The following is a 19,237-nucleotide window of genomic DNA, read 5'->3' on the forward strand; positions in this document are numbered from 1 at the left end:
CATTCTAAGTTAGCAGAACTTATAAGGAAGGTGTTATATAACAACTTGCTGAGATAGGAAGAGAATCTTGTCACAACCGGGTCAAGTATGCAGGATAGCAGCTTCAAGGAAGCAAAATGTTACGGACAGATGGAAACGGACATATGGGTTGGAGTGTCTGACAAGAATCCCTCAGACCCAGGTTCAAATCCCCAGCCGGCTATAGAAGCTCTCTGCATGATCTTGGGCTGCTGGTTCTCTCTCAGCCCACCTTATCCCTCAGGTCTGTTGTAATGATGAGTGGAGTTGGTGAAAATGCCATCCTGTTCTCCGTGGAGGAGCAGCTAGAGAAAACCTCTTTTACAGGAAATGTTGGGCAGATACGGCTTTTCAGCCTTGTATATAAACAGCACCTGTCAAAATTCCGACTTTCAGAGAGGTCCTGTGTGGCTTTACAGAAGAGAGGGGGTTCTGCTGGGAAGCCCTGTTGGCAACAGAACAAACTTTGAGTCCAGCAACCAAGCTTAATCCCGATGCCCAGGGAAGCGTCTCCCCAGAACGAAACGTGCCTGGCCTTAAAGGTGCCATTGGGCTCAACCTTTGATCGACAGCAGAGGCAATCTCGTCGGTCCTTGCTGGTGGGGAACTTGCCTACCTGCCAGCCAGGCTTGAGAGTTCTTCTGCCGCACTGGTGTTGGCTTAGCCCGGCCTAACACGCGCGGAGGGCGAGCCCGGGACTCCTACCTCGGGTTTGTCCCCGGCGGCGCAGCCTGGCGCCAGGAGGCGGGCGCGGGCGGGTTTGCCAGCCCCCCCCCCCCCCAGACTTGGCGGGGGAGAGGCGGGGCTTGGCAGGTGGCCGGAGCCGGGCCCGGGATAAAAGGGCGATGGCCCTTCCCGCCGCCAGCCCAGCGCGATCCCCGCGTGCTGCAGCCCGGCAGACGGAGCGGCCGCATGGCGGAGATGTACAGCAAGGCGGAGACCGTGGAGCTGCGGAAGAAGCACATCGGGTGAGGCAGGCGCGCGGGGCTGAGCGCAGCGATCGGAGCCCGGGAAGCCCCGCGGTGGCCCCGGGACCTTTCCCCGCGAGTCCGGCCAGCGCGGACGGGCTGCAGCGGCTGCAGAAGGCAACCTGCGGCGGGGGACCTCCTGCACCCCGGGCAGGGCAGAGAGCGCAAGTGGGGCAGGCAGCCGCGCTGGGCAGAGAGGTGGCTCTGGGCTCCGGTCGAGCTGGCAGGGATGAGACAGGGGAGTCCTCACGACTTGGGCGCTCAAACTCCCGCTCCAGAAATAAGCGGACATATTCTATGCTTCCATACTCAACAGTTCCTTACAGAATGGGTAAAAAAAAAAAAACAACCCTGCTGAGCTGTCTTATTTTGTGAATGGCCCTATAACAAAGGACTATTACAAACAAGGACTTTTTTTCCCATTTTTGAATTTCTCCCTTTGCAGTCAAAAAAGTCGGGCGGTATGCATGCGGTTGCAGAAGTGCTGAACTTGGCTTCCTTTGGTTTTAAGCTTAAATGCACAGCGCTGAAATGTTTTTATTAATGCTTTTTAAAGGTTCCCCAAAAGCAAGCAGAGTTTTAGCCTTCTGAATCGGCTGACTTAATTAGATTTAAAATTGTTATGTCTACTTCTCTCTTTCCCTCTCTCTCTCTCTCTCAAAAAAGCAAAACGATTAAGCTTGTTATGAAACCACCACCACCCCTAATACTTTCCAAGACATTTAGAATCCATCGGATGAAGCTCTGGCTATTCTCTGGGGTTTCTGTGATGTGCCCAGCCTTTGAAATGGGAGGACCATTTGGCAGTCAGACTTCTCTCTGCCTTTCCACATAGGACAGCTGTGTCCTTATCTGACCTTCCTAAGGGAATTTAGACAAGTGTAGCCAATGATCCAGAGTTGCATATGCTGAGCCTGGCTTTAGACTGACCATGCTAAGAGTTGGGTGCGACTGTTGGCATGCGAGATTATATAACTGTCAGGAGGACACTATTCACAAGCCTTGCATAATTAAGTCAACGCTGGCTGGTTATATAAACCGTGCCTGCAGAGGAGAAAGAGTTCTGCACAACTCTAAAACTTGTTGTTCTGGTCTGGGCCATTTCAGCCTGGCCGCAAATGTTATTTTGGCTCCCTTGGCACACACATTGCAAACAGTGGCTTGATTAATACTCCTCAGCCTTTCTGACTGAGTTTTTAATAGTGAGGAAATGACATTCTGCACATGCCCAGGAGAACTATATTGTTTAATCCTTTTACACTTTTGAGCTGAGTGTAGACTCAGATTAAGGTGATGTCCTTAGTGTGAGGAAAGATGCTGTAGCTCAGTGGAAAAGACCTTGCTTTGCATGCAGAAGGTCCCAGGTTCAATCCCTGGCATCTCCAGTAAAAAGGGCCCAGGCAGTAGGTGATGTGAAGGACCTGAGACCTTGAAGAGCCTCTGCCAGTCTGAGTAGTTGATACTCACCTTTATAGACCAGTGATCTGACAGAGTTTCATGTGCATGTGTAAGGCAGTCCCTAAATTTCAAATGGACGGGCTGCAGCAAATACTGTAACAATGGCAGCGGCCAGCAACTGGACTGGAATTGGTCCAGTTTGCACATGGTTGCATTGGTCCATAGCTTGGATCTACAGGAAAACTCAGGTTGAGATTTCCCCCTTCACTGCAGCCTCATACGTCCCATGAAATGCTGCTCGTGAAAGACATGAGGAGGGAGCTAGAGGCTTGCTGCAGGAGGGGAATCGATGACAGTTTTGCTTCCCTTCCACCAGTGGAAATCTAAACTCAACTTTCCGTCTTATCACTCAGAGTGCAGTCCTAAACAGAGCTACTGACTGGTAAGCCTAGGAATGCCAGTGGTCTTAAGGCTGCAGGGTTGATAACCAGACCGATGAAAACGGTTTGCATTGCAAAGTAATATTTGAGTGGAGGTCAAATGATAAAAACACTTTCTCTGAGATGCCCTGCTTGTTTCTGACATGCAAACCTTCAGCTAGCCATGTTGATCTGAAATAGCAGAATGAAATGTGAGTCCAATGACAACTTTGACCAACAAAATTTTATTCAAGGTGTGAGTTTAAATGTGCACACACACTTCCTCAGACATTGGACTCAAATTTTGTCCTTCAACTAGTAAAGTTATCAAGCCACAAACGTCCTTGTGTAAAATGGGTTGCAAGCTTCAGTGCCAAGAAAAATGGCACTGAAGAAGCTCCATGAACATCAACAGGGCTTTCTTGTGGGGGAAGCCCTGTGAGCCAGAACTGAATCAGCTGCACTTCAGGTGTTCTATCTGTGCAGGTAGTACAGTACCAAATTGTCCAGGGGAAGCTATTTGATGGATGGGCAGTGAACTGATATAATTTTGTGTATTACAGGCCATCATGCAAAGTCTTCTTTGCTAAGGACCCCATTAAGATTTTGAGTGCTCGTGGACAGTACATGTTCGATGAGAATGGAGAGAAATATTTGGACTGTATTAACAATGTAGCACATGGTAAGAACTGTAATATATGGTGTCCGTTTGTGTTTGTTTTTTAAGCACCTGCTCAGCTTATAGTCTGCTTCGATGGGCTAGGGCATGGGTGGGCAAACTGTGGCCCTCCAGATATCCATGGAGCCGATGTCCCCAGCAAATGCAGGGGATCTACAACAACAGCAAAAGGAACAACAGTGAATGTTGGCAGGGGCTCATGGGAATTGTAGTCCATGGACATCTGGAGGGCCACAGTTTGCCCACCCCTGGGCTAGGGTGTTGGCTGGCTGGTGTGTTTTCAGAATCTCTCTGCTGGATCCCATGACAAATGTCCTTTCCTGTCCTTTTTAGTGGGGCACAGCCATCCACAGGTGACCAAGGCAGCAGTGGCACAGATGGAGTTGCTCAACACCAATTCTCGATTCCTTCATGACAATCTCGTGGAGTATGCCAAGCGTCTCACCGCTACCTTGCCAGAAGAGCTCTCTGTTTGCTACTTTGTGAACTCTGGGTATGCCTTCGGGGTTCTTCATTTCAATTATCCATCCCAGCATAGCATTTAAGGGAACGGTTGTTGTTTTTCCATGTGGCATAACTATAGACACTTGGCGTGTGAACCAGAACAGCTGGCAGGGAATTTGCCAGCCTTTGCATTGCAATTGTAACTCTCCTATGGATGCAAACTCCATCAAAGCACCTTCTGCTCTGCATTTGTTAACATGATGGTTTTGGTCCAACTGACAGAAATGGTGTGCAGGAGTATCTGCTCTATTGGGCACAGAAAACTTTGTTACTTGAGAATCTGCAAGGTTGCATCTGCACACATAATTCCAAAGTTACCCATTTCTGTGTATGTCAGCATGGAAACCACAAGAGCAGTCTTCAGGCATTAAAATGCTATTATATGCAGACAGGAGAACAGAACTGAAACTACTGGTCAGCCTCCAGAGTCTATGCATATAGCTGAACATTTGCAGCAAGGCTTCTGTGCGTGTATAGGTTTGGGAGCCTTCCTATTTGTGTATGCAGAGGGTCTTCGTGTAGATTTGTACATTTGCAGAATTTATTGGAGATGTTTGCATATATGTACAGACACATGAGCTAGGAATATGATCACACTCCTTAATATATACAAGCCCTGTTCACACAGCACAGTATAGATATATATACACACATCTGCATGTACATGTAAGAAAAGGCCAACACACATTCAGCTTGCAAATGAAACTGAGGATACCTACATAAATGTGTTGTTTTTATTACATGCAGTGAATGTAACATAACCCCTTAATCCACATATAAACTGTAGATGTGGTACAGTTCAGTGCATGTACCAATGTGCATAATACACAGAGGCCAAGCTGTGAAGCGTGTTTCAGATGTGTGTGAGTGTGTACAAGTATGTGAAGCAGCTCATTGTTTTATATAACATTAGAGAATTCTGTCCTTCAGTGTTGATGCTCTGAATCAAATAGAATCCTATAGCTGTGGTATAAAATGTTTCTAGGAATTGCTTCTAGTGCTCCTCACACAATAATTTGTCCTTTTATAGGTCTGAAGCCAATGACTTGGCATTGCGCCTTGCCCGGCAGTATAGCGGCCATCAAGATGTGATTACTCTTGACCAGTAAGTAGGCAAGATTGAAGGTATTGATGAGACCAGCAGGTAGGAACATGGGAGAGATGGATAATGGACAGCATAGCCAGGCACTTGTCATAGCCAGATACTCTGAGCCTTGCTGTCATTCCCAGGAGGAGCTTCTTTTGTTTGAATACCTTCCACATGGAGTTAGATTAAGGGACTCAGACTTGAGTCCCCATGTACTTCAGCAGAGGCTACATCCCCATTGTGCATCTAACAGTGCCATCCTAAGCAGAGGGTCTAAGGGAGGTGTGCATGTGCATATTTGCACATTGGGATCACTAGCTAAATGTGCTGTTGGGACACATGTATTTTGAGTCTGCCATGTAAAGGAAATAGGGAGGGAGAGTGCATTTGGGAAGCTGACATGCAAGGTTTCAGTTGAACTATCATGATCAATGCTTCACCTCAGGTCAAATTTCGTTTTTCTCACCTGTGCAAAACTGACCTGTTGTTGTTTAGCAGCAGAAGACTTCATGAAAGATTTACAACCCGGGTTCACTTTGTGTTATCTCCCATTTCAGTGCTTATCATGGCCATGTTACTTCCTTGATTGACATCAGTCCATATAAATTTAATCAGCTGGGGAAAGAGGGCAAAAAAGAGTTCATACATGTGGTGAGTATCTTTTATTTCTCATCTTATTTATTAGTGTGTTGGCCATTCATCTACCAACTCCTCCCTCGAAATAAATGCTTTTAGTGGGCTATTGCATGCATTCCTATTGAACTGCAGTTAAGGCCCCCCCTTGGGTGTGGCCTAGATGCAAACACATAGAGGCCATTTCTACAAGGCTCCTTGGCCAGCAGAATGTTCTGAATGGCCAAAGTGTGCCTAGACCTAGTCTAAGGTGGCCTGAACATGCCCCCATTGCTACCTCCTACTCATTTGTATTCTACATAATCTTGCATGTTTGATCAGCTGCATGGCATGGCTACTCGGGTGGCAGACAGAAATTTTTGGCCAGGGAGAAAAAATGCATGAAATACCCTGTAATGCTTCTGGAGGGGTAATTGCAGAGGGTGGTCAAGGCTAGCCCAAGTTCATCGAATCTCAGAAGCCTAGCAGGGTCAGCTCTAGTGAGCAATTGGATGGGGATCTCCAAGGAAGTCCAGGGTGACGACACAGAAGCGGGCCGTGACAAACCATAACAGTTCATCTCTTGCATTGAAAGCCATATGGGGTTGCCAAAAGTCAGCTGCAACTTACGCCCACCCAATTGCAGAGGGGTGGTTGTGTCTATTGTAGCAAAATAAAATAAAACCTTCGGTCACCTTAAAGGCTTTGGTAGTCTGTTACAGCTGAAATAAACAGGAATCTCATTACATCAAATTCCAGTGTAATCAAGTACTGTGACCATTCACAATAGGAGTAGCTGATGATAATGGTTTCTTGTGTCTGCCACATTCTCCCAGGGTTTCCTCAGTCTTAATTAGTGTTGCAGAACTAGGGAGACTGTGCTATCACCAGACATTGCTATTGTGAAGAGTCACTGTACTGTTCTTGATTATGTTTGAAACTTGCATAATAATAGCTTGGGTGCGACCAGAGGAACTCCTTTGATCATCCAGAAAAGCTGTGCTGACCATCCTGCAAGAACAAAAGCAATGTGTGATAAGAACTCTAGCAATTAGGAGAACTGGGCAAGAATGCATGATGAAGCTGGGCGCATCCAACTCAACATCACACCCTGTACCTGTTGCATTTCCTGGCTTTGCTGGCCTACTGATTTCAACCCTTTGGTCAATAAATCTATGCACAGGTGTATTTATGACACCAACATCTGCGGAGAGCTTGTTTACCTGCTGGTTCAACAAACTACAGTTATGTCAGAACTAAGCCAACTTGTACAAACCTCAGTATGTCATTATGGCCCTTTGTGTTTTATCATTGCATCTCCTCTATGCCACCTCTTTGAAAAAGCCACATACAGATTTGTGAGAAGGTCTCCAAACCTATCATGTAATCTGAGCAACAAATGTTTAAAAAATTAGGACTTTTCCTTTTCTATACTGCACAATTTGGGTATTAACTTGCTGTGGCAAGATTGATGTGGAAAGTACGTTTTATATTTTAGAAACATCAAGTGGTTTTAAAGGATAGCCCAGGATTTCATAGCTCTGAAATGGATTCTTGTTACTGGACGGGGACCTTGGCTTAGTGGTGGAGCATCTGCTTGGCATGCCACAGCTTCTCCAGATAAAAGGATCAAATTGCAGGCCTCTACCTGGGACCCTGGAATGATGTTTCCAGTCTGCAGTGAATATTGATTTTGAGGGGCCAAAATTCTGATTGAGTATGAGGCAGTTTCATATATTCATGTGCACTTTTTTAGGCTCCGTCTCCAGATATATACAGAGGAAAGTACAGGGAGGACCATCAAGATCCAGCAAGTGCTTATGCTGATGATGTGAAAAAAATTATTGAAGAGGCTCAGAAGAACGGCCGCAAGGTATGTATTGCAAACAGCAGGGAAGCCTGAGAGTCGATCCCATTTTTTTTTCCTGAAAAAAAAATGCCTCTGCCTAGAAGGGGAACTCAACTGCTTGATATAATTGAAATTTCCTTCATTTTTATTGGATTCTTGGATTTTAAGGCACTTCCTTCCTTTCCTGTTTAATTCACATTCATAAATCCCTTAAGCTCTGGTACAAAGAATATGTGTGAAGAGGACAAATGAATAAATCTAAGGCTTCATTTCTATTTGGCATCAGGAGCCTATCAGAAACCTATTGACATCCATGAAAGATGCGTATGGCCTCTGCTACCATGGTAAAAATGTCTTTCAGCTCACATAGGAGGAAGAATATATTAAAAACTTGACATCTTCATTTCTTGTTTTCCCCATTGATAAGCAAAGTTACATAAAACCTGGGTGGTCTGGTGGATACATGAACCCCAGGAGATGTGACTGTAAAGGAACAATCCTAACCAAGTTGATTCAAAAACAAGACTCTCTTTATGCAATAGACCATGCTCCCAGGACATATCACAGTTGGTCTGAAAATATGTTTGTCAGATAGGGATAAATGTCATTCATTACTCCCAAGGGATGTGAAGTGAAAGACTTTAATATATATAATTCATGCAAAGATTAATTATTTTTGATTTGTTGAGAGTGTTACCTTTCTGCAGGAAATGAGTCCAGTGCTCCAGGGAATTCACATACCAGTAAGCAAAAGAGATACTAGCTAAAAATATAGATGGTGATGTCAGTAATAACATAGGCATGGTCATCATTTTTGGTGCGTATGCAGCTCTCATGGATGGTCAAATTTTAAGATGTTGCACTATTTTTTTCAAAAAAGATTCTACCCCTCTCCTTAAAGTTCAAAGGGAAAAAAAAGTCCACCCGTACCTTAAAGTCCAAAGGAGTCCACCACCTGTCTTTAGTCCCTCACTGAGATTAAAACATAACTAACGGTCAGTTTCTATTTTTCTCCCTTCTTCTGTTCCTCCCCCCTCTTGCATACCTTTCTTCATAGGTTTTGGTGCCATAGACCTGTGGCAGGACAAGTTGCTAACGTTTCACAAACTTTTGGGAGCCTCCTACTGTTTGGCTGTAGTATACCCTCCTCGAATGTAGGGTTCGCTTCTTTCCAGGAAGACCGTGCTGCTCAGCTCCTGTGGATTCTGCTGATGCACAGGGAGGGTTGCAGAGACAATGTGGGAGGCAGCCTGTTAAGTAACACTTTGGGGCTGACCCTCCAGGCAGACTTGGGGGAGGACAAAGGCATATTGCTGAGAGGAAAATGTAAGCTTCATGTTTCAGTTTCTCTGCTGTGTGGTATCAGTTCCTGTTTCAAAATAATATTTAATTTTGTTTTCACTCCTAGCAACAGGGATCTCTTCAGCTGTAGGCTCTTTCTTTCAATGAGTGCTTTGCTTTGTACGGTATATAGTTGTTTTGTCATGCAGGGGTGCCCAAAGTACGACTCAGAATGTCTTAAAAGTCCTAGCTTTCCTTTTCTTTATCCTTTTTGCCTAAAATAAAGGTGAGCGTACATCCGCTACCACAGAATCGCAAGTAGGGTGAAACAAGTCAAGAATGTGAAGTGTGTTGCCAATTAAAAGATCAACATGTGAACGATTGTAATAGTAATCCACTGAAGCAATTTAACCTTCTTGCCTGTCAGGTGAACTAGAAGCAGATCTCATTTCTCTTCTGCACGGGCATTTTGAGCAAAGTGGAGATTTACATACCTTTGATCTTAGAACATGGTTTGGACATATAAGGGGTCTTACACTAACAATCACTAGTCTTAAACTGGGCACTTGACCCAACACTGAAGAATTGGGTACCCCTGACCTTTTTGTTTGTTTGTTTGCAATAGCTGTTGGAAGATACATAACAGCTGCCCACCCCAGTTGTTCTGTATCCCCTGTTCTTAAAGGATTCTTGCCTGTAAGTGCTGCCTCATTTGCACAGCAGGGGGAGGAGGACCACTGTTCTGATATCATCTTCTCTTACTTAGATTGCCGCCTTTATTGCTGAGTCCATGCAGAGTTGCGGAGGCCAAGTAATTCCACCTGCAGGCTACTTCCAGCAAGTGGCAGAGTATGTACAGCACTCGGAAGAGGCTAATAATAGCGGTTTAGATCACAGGGAAAGTTTCAGTCAGTTCATGAGGTACAGGAAAAGTCTAAAGCGACAGGCCTGTTATACTGATCTGGAAACAGATGTTTTCCCTTTCAGCTGTGTTGACTGAAATATTAAGCGGCTGTTAGTTTTAAGTGTATTTGTTTATTAAATATAGATCGGCTAATAACGAAAGAGTAGCCTGTCTAATAGTGGACTTTTGGCATGCAATTCAATCCAGTTCCAGAGTCATACATGTGGAACTGGGTCATCTGAAGAAGTCCAAATATGCAATGAACACCCTGGTTTCTTATTGCACACTGACCGGGAGCTGATCATGCCTTTTAAAAAAACACACACACAGTATAGTGTCCTAGTGCTGCTAGATTAAGTCCAGTAACAACATAGAGATCAACAAGATCTTCAGGGATGAGCTTTTGAAAGTCAAAGCTCCTTTTGTCAGGTCCCTAAGTTGCTACTGGATTCAAATGTAGCTGTTCTACTGCAGACCAAAACAAATAACCTCTGAAATTCTCCTAACGTTGTATCACTTCAGAATACAGGAGAGTTAATCTGAGGTTAAAATGCTAACTTTCCCATTTATAACAATATAAATAAAGCCCGGCAAGGACTGTGGGAGGAGTTGGGACTCCATGTATTGCCTGTTTGTGTATTTTTGGCTTTTTTATTTTTATTTTTGGCTTTCTGCTGAAATGAGAAAGGACACAGTGAGGGATCTGGATCTTTCCTTTATATTTCCAGAACTGTCCACAAAGCAGGTGGTGTGTTCATAGCGGACGAAGTCCAGGTTGGTTTCGGTCGAGTTGGGAAACATTTCTGGGGATTCCAGCTACAAGGAGAAGATTTCGTGCCTGACATTGTCACCATGGGAAAGCCAATTGGCAATGGCCATCCAATGTCTTGTGTAGTGACAACGAGACCGATCGCTGAAGCCTTTGGTGCCTCCGGGTTGGAATACTTCAATACTGTGAGTGCCTCTTCTAATATTCCCATAATACTCCATGAAATGGTAGTAGAAGTCTAGATTAAGAGCTAGTTTGCACAGATATCGATCTCATTGACTTTTATGTGTGTGTGAATCATCAGAGATCACCACAGAAAGACATTTCATATCCCCTGATACCTACTAAAAACGTAATGCTTTTCACCAGAGCAAACCTACATGTTCTGCAGGAAATATCCATGAGTCTAGAGATTTAACAATCCATTCTTCTTACCCATTGAAGTCAGTGGATTTATAAGGGCGCAGTTCTGCTTAGAAAGGTGCAAATGATGTACTTTCAAATACTTTAAGTATTTGAAATGTTGTCATTTGGAGGAGGGCAGGATGCTGTTCCCGTTGGCTGCAGAGGAAAGGACACGCAGTAATGGGTTTAAACTACAAGTACAACGATATAGGCTAGATATCAGGGGAAAAAATTCACAGTCAGAGTAGTTCAGCAGTGGAATAGGCTGCCTAAGGAGGTGGTGAGCTCCCCCTCACTGGCAGTCTTCAGGCAAAGGTTGGATACACAATTTTCTTGGATGCTTTAAGATGCTTTGGGCTGATCCTGCATTGAGCAGGGGGTTGGACTAGATGGCCTGTATGGTCCCTTCCAACTCTATGATTCTATGATTCTGTGTTGCTGCTATAGATTAAATAATGAAGATGAAGTCTCTTTTTAGAGTTACAAAGCTTTTATTCCCAAATGAAGATCTGATAGTAGAATTTAGGCAAATAATATTGGAACACATTTGATGATTCCCTTCCACTAAGTCTTCCTTCATGGATGGGACTCATTGGATCCAACCTGTTCTGTCTTTCTAGTGTGCTTCAAGATTATTTGCATGAATAGAAGTTGTATCAAACTATGGAAAGTTTTTTTTTTGGGCGGGGGGCTGTCTTCTGAAACTCAACAACAGAGTGAATGAAAGCTATGTACAAGCCTGGTTATAGTAGGGAAGAAAACTTGGTTTCCCTAATCTAGTAGTGGTGGAAGGGAAGGGAATTGTATAGGGGGGGAAATCAATGTGCTTGGATAAAGTGATGTTCAAGGGGAAACCTTAAGAGACTTAATGAAGTTCTTCTTGCACAAGATCTTCTGTAGGACCTAGCTATTTTCTCCACTGTAGTACCTAGATGCCAGTTGCACAAGATCTTGCACAAGCAGAAACATACTAATCAGGGATACAATATGTTTGACTTAACACGAGCAGCTACCTTGGTCTTCTTCTTACATTTTCTATAACACAAGTGGTAATTTTGTGCCAGATTAAATTTATTGAGTGCCTGGAAAAGACAACCATTAAGCCCTGTTGTGTTCACGGCTTGCATAAAAATTCTCTGAGTTAAGATCATTGAAAAAACAATTCTGTTTTCTTACCCATTCTTTCTTGCAGTTCGGAGGCAATCCAGTGTCCTGTGCAATTGGCTTGGCTGTACTGGATATAATAGAAAAAGAAGATCTCCGAAGAAATGCCACAGATGTTGGAAATTACCTCACTGGGCTACTGCAGGAACAAAAGGAAAAACACCCACTGGTGGGAGATGTCAGGTAGGAAGAATGATTCAGAACAGCCTGAAGGAAGAATGACCTTGGGTGCACACAGGCTTCTAAATATCTGTTTTGAACCGTGGTGGTAGAAAGGGCCATGAAGTCAGAGCCAATTTATCGCAACCCTATGCGTTTTTTTGAAGCAAGAGACATGCAGAGGTGATTTGCCATTGCTGGCTCTGCATAGCAGTACTGGATTTCCTTGGAGATTTCCCATCCAAATGCTAACCCACAGAGCCTATATTCTGTCCTCAAACAACCCTGTTAAGTTGAGAGAATGGTTGACCCAGAATTCACCGGTGCACTCTGTGGTGCTAGTGGGGTTTGAACCTGCGGCTCTCTGGTCTTAGTCCCACACATAACCTGCAATACCACTCTGGCCCAAACCACACAACTATGTTACCAACTCCTTTTTCTGCAGTCCTGTAAGTAAACAAGGCATGTATGTAGAGACGCTCTCTAGTAATGAACTGTGTTGAACAAGCATAATGATATGCATTCTGTATTTTTTCAAGTATTCACAAGTTTTTACAAAGCCTGTTACTGACCTAGTATCCCTAGCAAAGTCATTTAATGCACATATTGCAATGGAGCTTGCCTTTATTTGGTGGTCAAAAATGAGTTTATAGCTGCATAAATTGCTCTTCTTAGGCCTAGTTTTTGTACTTGTTGAAAACCCCCCAATAATGCTGGGAAAAGTTGAAGGCAGTGGGGAAAGAGAAAGACCAACATGAGATGGATTGATTCAGTCAAGGAGGCCTGGACTGTGAATGACAGGATGTTTTGGAGTTGCCATAAGTTAGAAGCAACTTGACAGCACATAACATACAGTTTTCTTTATGTATGTCATCCTATATGAAGGCTGTATCCTTTTAAGCTGTAGGTGGGGCCCAGTTGACAGTGTGCTCCTTTGGTCCCAGAAAAATAACATGTCAAGGAAGAAGCTAGGCCAGAAACTTTCCCCCTTAATATATACCTTTCTATATGAAAGCTTGTCTTTCTTTTTTTTTGAGGAAGCATTGTAATGTCATGGACTCAGTAAGAATTAGGCCAGTACTTAAAAATATTCTAGGGCAGGGGTAGTCAACCTGTGGTCCTCCAGATGTCCATGGACTACAATTCCCATGAGCCCCTGCCAGCAAATGCTGGCAGGGGCTCATGGGAATTGGAGTCCATGGACATCTGGAGGACCACAGGTTTGACTACCCTTGCTCTAGGGGATAAATGTAGCATTTGCTTGTATTTTGCTTTATGTCTTAGAACAGTTTGTCGCAGTGATGTTTGAGGGTTGCTGATCTCACTGTATTCTCCCTTTGTATTCTAGAGGAGTTGGTTTGTTTGTTGGAGTAGATCTAGTGAAGGACCGGCAGAAGAGGACTCCAGCCACTGCTGAAGCTCAACATATCATCTACAAGTAAATATCTTGTGCCCCTTACATTCAACATCTTTTGTGTTGGCTAGTCTTTACCATCTACCAAGATGGAACTCTCTATGCTGAATTATGCTGAATTCATGGCCAAGCAGGGGGCTGTCATTTAAGATGCCACTGTGGCTCTCCCATTTAATTACCTTTACCAAGGAATTATTGACATAGATTTTCGAATCCCAGTTTTAGGCTATGGTTGCATGAAGAAGTCACAAGTGGCCATGTTTAAGGACAATGTGAATGAACCCGGCTTGTTGTTGGTTGCACAAGTGTGTGTTCTCTTTTCCTCCAAGAATCATGGTTAAAAGTTAACTCTGGTTAACCATAATAAATGTATGCATCCAGGTTAACTAGAGTTAGTTTTCCCTCCACCAACATGGATTCTGTACTTAAATTACACTGTGGTTGAAGATCTCAGTTAATGATGGGGAATGCTAACTCTTGCTCATTTGTGGAGAAATGCATCTGTAGGTCACAGGTAACCAGAGTTAATGTTTAAGTGACATTCTTAATGTGAGAAGGAGAAGAGAGGAGATGGGAGGGGAAACGTGAGACCCTGGCAACAAGCCAAGGTTTGTACACTCTTTCCTTCACCATGGTTACATGAGATGTCTCAGTGCAGTATGTGTAGTCAGTCATTTTGGAATATGCAAAAGCCACATTGGCAAAAGGTAAGCTTCATGTATGGTATGCGAGTATCCAGAAGGATATGGCTTACTGTTTTAGTGATTTTTGGGCTTATCTACTGTAGGTAAATACATGTTTTTGCTGATTATGGATGATTTATTTGATATAATTATTTATTTATTTATTTAGATGTTTATACCGCCCTTCCATATGGCTATGATTCCAGCATGTAACATATCAAACCAAGGAAATGTTGACCATGCCATTTAAAAAATGTATCAAACCCTTAAGAACATGCCCTGACTGAAAACTGGGAACTTTCAGTTAATCCATACCAAAGTCCTTATCAAAAAGTACACATATTTGCTCACAAAACATAGCATTATGCAGACTGCTGTCATATAACTTCACATCTGTGCATATCCTAGTGTCTGCTTTCCAAAGTAGATGGGCTTTTCTGTCTTCCTGCTAACCAGGTTGAAAGAACGGAAGATTCTTTTGAGCGCTGATGGGCCTCATAGAAACATCTTGAAATTTAAGCCACCTATGTGCTTCTCTAAGGAAGATGCAAAGTTTGTGGTCGATCAGATTGATAATCTCCTCACAGGTAAGCCTCTTTGTTGGACTTTAAGGCTTGGATCTGATGGCATTCCTCCAAGATGGCCAACAAAATGACACTGCATCCCCAATTTCTGCCACAGGGATCTGATGCCATTTTAGACCCTCCCCCCTTTTTTGTTACTGTAAAAATAATGAGGGGGACCTGATCCTGTTGGGAATTGTGGCACAGGAGGGAAGAGGGGCTGCAGCCACCCCACTCATCTCCATTTTCAAGAGCTGAAATGGCAGTGAGGAAGAGAGAGACAGGAGAACCTCATTCGGATGAGATCTCCAGCTGGATCAGGCCTTGCAGCATTTTTAAAAAGTTGTTTTTAAAGCCCAGGATCTAAAATGGCACCACTTGGGGACACAGTCACAATTTGTTTGGCCCCAGTCATCCTTCAGTAAAGAAAGACTTCCTCCAACTTTTCCCAATGAACAAAAGACCTTTTTTAATGGCTTTCTCCATTAGAGGACATCTGGGTGGAATGGACTCATAGGATCCAAGTTAGCAGAAGGGAGTCAAAGCATCCAACCTCAAGCCACTCCTATTATTCATTTACAAAGCTGTTACCCAAATTGGATCTAATTTTGCCTCCCCTCTCCCACACACACACACACACACAAACAGAGCAAAAGAGAGAGGAAGGTGGAGGGAGAACTGATGAAGGAATGGGTCGAGATCCATCAGCTGCTCAGGATTTAAGTACATTTAAAACTGTTTCCACACTGGAGACTTTGTGCTGGGCTGCAGTCTGAAGTTTGAACTGGGACAGGTTGCCCCGACTCTTCCTGCTCCCACATGGGGGAGCATTTAGTCTGGAGCACCTTGCCTGCCCTGGATTTATGCTCCTGCCCAGGGGCCAGGGCAACGAAATTCCCAGTGCGGAAATGGTCTTATTAGTGTGACAAGCACCTTCCCCAGGCGAGGTGAACACACACAACTGCATAGCTGGCATTCTTATGGAAAGCCTGTGTGCTTCCTAGACACTGTTGAGGGATATTACTGGACTAGGTGAGCCTTGGACCTATCTAGAAAGGCAGTTCTTATATTCTCATTAAATACAATGCCCAGAGGAGCTCTTTATTAAGGTTTTGTGCTAAAGCAAAGTATGTTTGAAAAGAAGTTCTAATGGAATTAATCTACCATTGCTAGTACAATGCACCACTACTTAAAACCATATATAGGGAAGGAAAACCTGTTTGATTTTGGGTTTGTGTGTGTGTTATAGATCTAGAAGAAGGAACTGGAATCAGGGCCAAAGACGGACTACCTACAACCACAAAACACAAAAGAAAAGTAAGTTTGAGGTTTATGTCTGTGACAATATTTGAGGGGGGGACTACATAATGACTGTGTCAGAGTCAAAAAGATGAAACCTCCTGACCCTCTCCTTGTTGTTCATAAATTAATGAGCTACTTCAGGGTTTTAAGGTGAGATACGGTTGTGTCATGTCCCAGTGACCCAGGAGGGGTCACAGTTCAGTGGCAGAGCATTTGCTTGGCATGCAGAAGGTCACAGGTCCAATTCCTGTCATTTCCAATTAAGGATCAGATAGTAGGTGCTTTGAAAGACCTCCACCTGAGACCCTGGGGAGTTGCTCCCAGCCTGAGTAGACAATACTTACCTTGATGGACAAATAGTCTGATTCAGTGTAAGGCTGTTTCACGTATATATGTATAATGCCTTTAATATCTGCTGATGCCAGTTTTGCTTGTTTACTCAGTAGAGTTCTCTGTTTGCTGCAGGTGCCTAAGGAAGGAAGCGCTCAGCTCTGTGAGAGCACCAGCCATATCAGTGGAAGTGCCTGCAGGCAAGGAAATGGGTTTGGTGCCGAAAGCCACACAGTGCCTTGCAAAAGGATAAGGACATGAAGAGTGGGACATTATTTTTAAGACAGGAATACCAGTGTATGGCCAGGGATATTTCGCAGATGAATGGAAGTCTGCAATACTTCTTTTGTACATGTCTTCTGTCCAGCTGCTTGATTATTCAGGGCCAGACCCAATGTGATATCCTAACAGACCTCTCGTATCCTGGTTCAGCTAGTGAGATCTGCATACATAAGCATATTTGTGTGGGCCTCTCTCTTGCTGAATCAGAGAATGAGGACATAATGGATTGTTCATCGAGGTATATCCTGGGATGTAAGTCTCTGTAAAGTGAGAATTCCATTTATCTGCACCCTATGAGGTATATTCAAATAGCCAGCAATCCACAGAGCTGGATCAGAGTACTGGGCTGCAATCCTACACCGAAGGGATGACAATATGTTACATGCAATAGGATATTTATATACCACTTTCATTGTCGAGACTTGACACACACTTAAGGGGAGTTTGTGCATGTGTGTGTGTGAGAGAGAGAGAGAGAGAATCATGTAATGAACATATGACAAGAACTGATTCACATATTATCTGAACTTCAAGGATGATGCTCTAAGGCTGTAGTATAAATATTATTTAATCTTCTGCCAGTGATGCCTAACAGAGATTTTGACTGATCTGTCATCTTCTGAACCCTCAATATACAATATTGAGATGTGAATTATTTTCCACGTTTTAATGGATAATTGTATTATATTATTAAACAATGTTTTGACATCATTAAACATTCATGCCAGGGCTCAAGTAAAAGAGCCCTGGTTAAAAACTGATTGGCTTCAGTTCAGCAGAATGTGACTGGGGCAGCCATTGGCGGGTAGCTTTTAAAAAATGCACTCCCACCAATCAGCTTTCTAGCAGAACAGGGGAATGAAGCCAGGCCTTTCCGTCTCCTGTCAATAGGGAGCACATCAGCAGCTGCAGCCTCTGTTTTGGGAAGGGCTGCCTACACACTTCCCTTTCTGTGGAATGGTACTGTGGTCCCCTCAACACCATCCGTGTGCCAGATAATATCATCGTTCAGATAACACACACACAGCCACTTAATGGGATATGTTTTGTACTGACCACTGAACTTTTTTGTATTGTTGATTGTATAATATTAACTCCTATGTTTTGACGACATGCTTTCTAATTTTATATGTTTGGGAATTGTTACTGTTTCTGAACAAGGAATCTGCCCCTGGACAGCCTCTGGTTGTTAGCGGGTTTTACAGCTCGTTCCACAAGATGTAGCCTGCATCCCAAGGCTGTCCAGGGGCTGGCTCACGTTTTGCCCAGATTTTCCTCGAGATGAGGGAAATTGCAAAAAGTAGATTTGCCACTTTTTATCTTGCATCCCATTGGTGAGCAACCAGAGGCAAGCCCATAAGGAGTGGGGAAGACACTATAGTCTCCGCTGCATTGTCCCTCCCTTGCACCCACCTTCCCCTCTCCATTTCCTGCTCTGAGTCATTTTTTTCCCTTTTAATGGCACGGTCTGTGTTGCAGTGTGACTGCAAAGCTACATTCTCAAAGGTAAAATAAAATCTTCTGTAAAGTGTCCACAGTCTTTTTGGGATCAGGCAGGCAAAACACAGCCCCATTTCTGTTTTCTGGAGGTGGGAAATCAGCTGGGAAGTGGGGGCGGGTGATTGAGCAGCCTTCTACCGATCATACAGGGGTCTGAGCACTTTGTTTTTAAGCCAACCATTTACACAAAATGACTTTTTGGGCTCAAGGGACCATGTTCAGCATCTCATAAATCCACCCAGACATAAAGTCCAAAAGAACATGAATCCTAAAAAGGGGGGATGCTGCATTGTTCTGGCATTTATCCATAGCAACATGAAAGTGTTGATTTTTATTAAAAATGTGTCTGTGTTGTGCCTTTAAAAAAATCGGGTCTTAGAGTGGAAGAAAGTTTCAGCCCACAAGAGAACTGCTATGCTGTGATTGGTGGCCTGCTGTGATTGGCAAGCCAAGGAGCAGGGTGGGGAGTTCAGTTTGTTTTCCTTCGCAGCCTCGTCGAGAGGCAAAAAGCCGCAATAGGGCAGAGGGAAAAAGTAGGAGGGGTCTCCCGTGAGGAAGGCTGCAGACACGAGGTTTACCATCCCACATTTGCAAGCAGGAGACCGTGTGTGTTTTATCCCTCTGTGCAGAAACAGTCTTACTTTAATGGCATCTGCCTTCTTTAAGTTTTTCATTTACCAATAGACATTTGTTTTTCCAAAGAATAAAGGCTATTTTAACTTGTGAATCTTTGTGTTTTCAAATGAATAATTTACTTTCTTTATAATAATTACTTGGAATGGTTGCATTCCTTGACCTTTATCTCCACGTACAACAAATGAGGCTTAGCAATACATTTCGATGGTTCCTATCTGTGGGCATAAGTTTCTAAGAGAATCCAGTTGTTTGGTAGCTGAGTCACAGGCTGGAGGTCATTTTGGCAATCATGTACTGCTGAGCATTGGCAA

The 19,237-nt window shown here is 43.8% G+C and overlaps 1 protein-coding gene across 1 annotated transcript; it reads left to right on the forward strand.

The window, feature by feature from the left end:
• The first annotated feature begins 829 nt into the window (after positions 1-829).
• On the forward strand, positions 830-19,017 carry ETNPPL (ethanolamine-phosphate phospho-lyase). The gene is made up of 13 exons (XM_077300638.1): positions 830-986; positions 3,367-3,485; positions 3,816-3,975; positions 5,017-5,091; positions 5,631-5,724; positions 7,442-7,558; positions 9,582-9,664; positions 10,448-10,673; positions 12,086-12,240; positions 13,565-13,654; positions 14,770-14,900; positions 16,126-16,193; positions 16,644-19,017. Exons 1-13 carry the CDS (start codon positions 931-933, stop codon positions 16,767-16,769), a joined length of 1,500 nt encoding a protein of 499 aa, XP_077156753.1. The 5' UTR covers positions 830-930; the 3' UTR covers positions 16,770-19,017.
• Positions 19,018-19,237: the final 220 nt, after the last annotated feature.

Source organism: Paroedura picta, chromosome 10 (assembly GCF_049243985.1).
Source record: "Paroedura picta isolate Pp20150507F chromosome 10, Ppicta_v3.0, whole genome shotgun sequence".
Taxonomy (NCBI): domain Eukaryota; kingdom Metazoa; phylum Chordata; class Lepidosauria; order Squamata; family Gekkonidae; genus Paroedura; species Paroedura picta.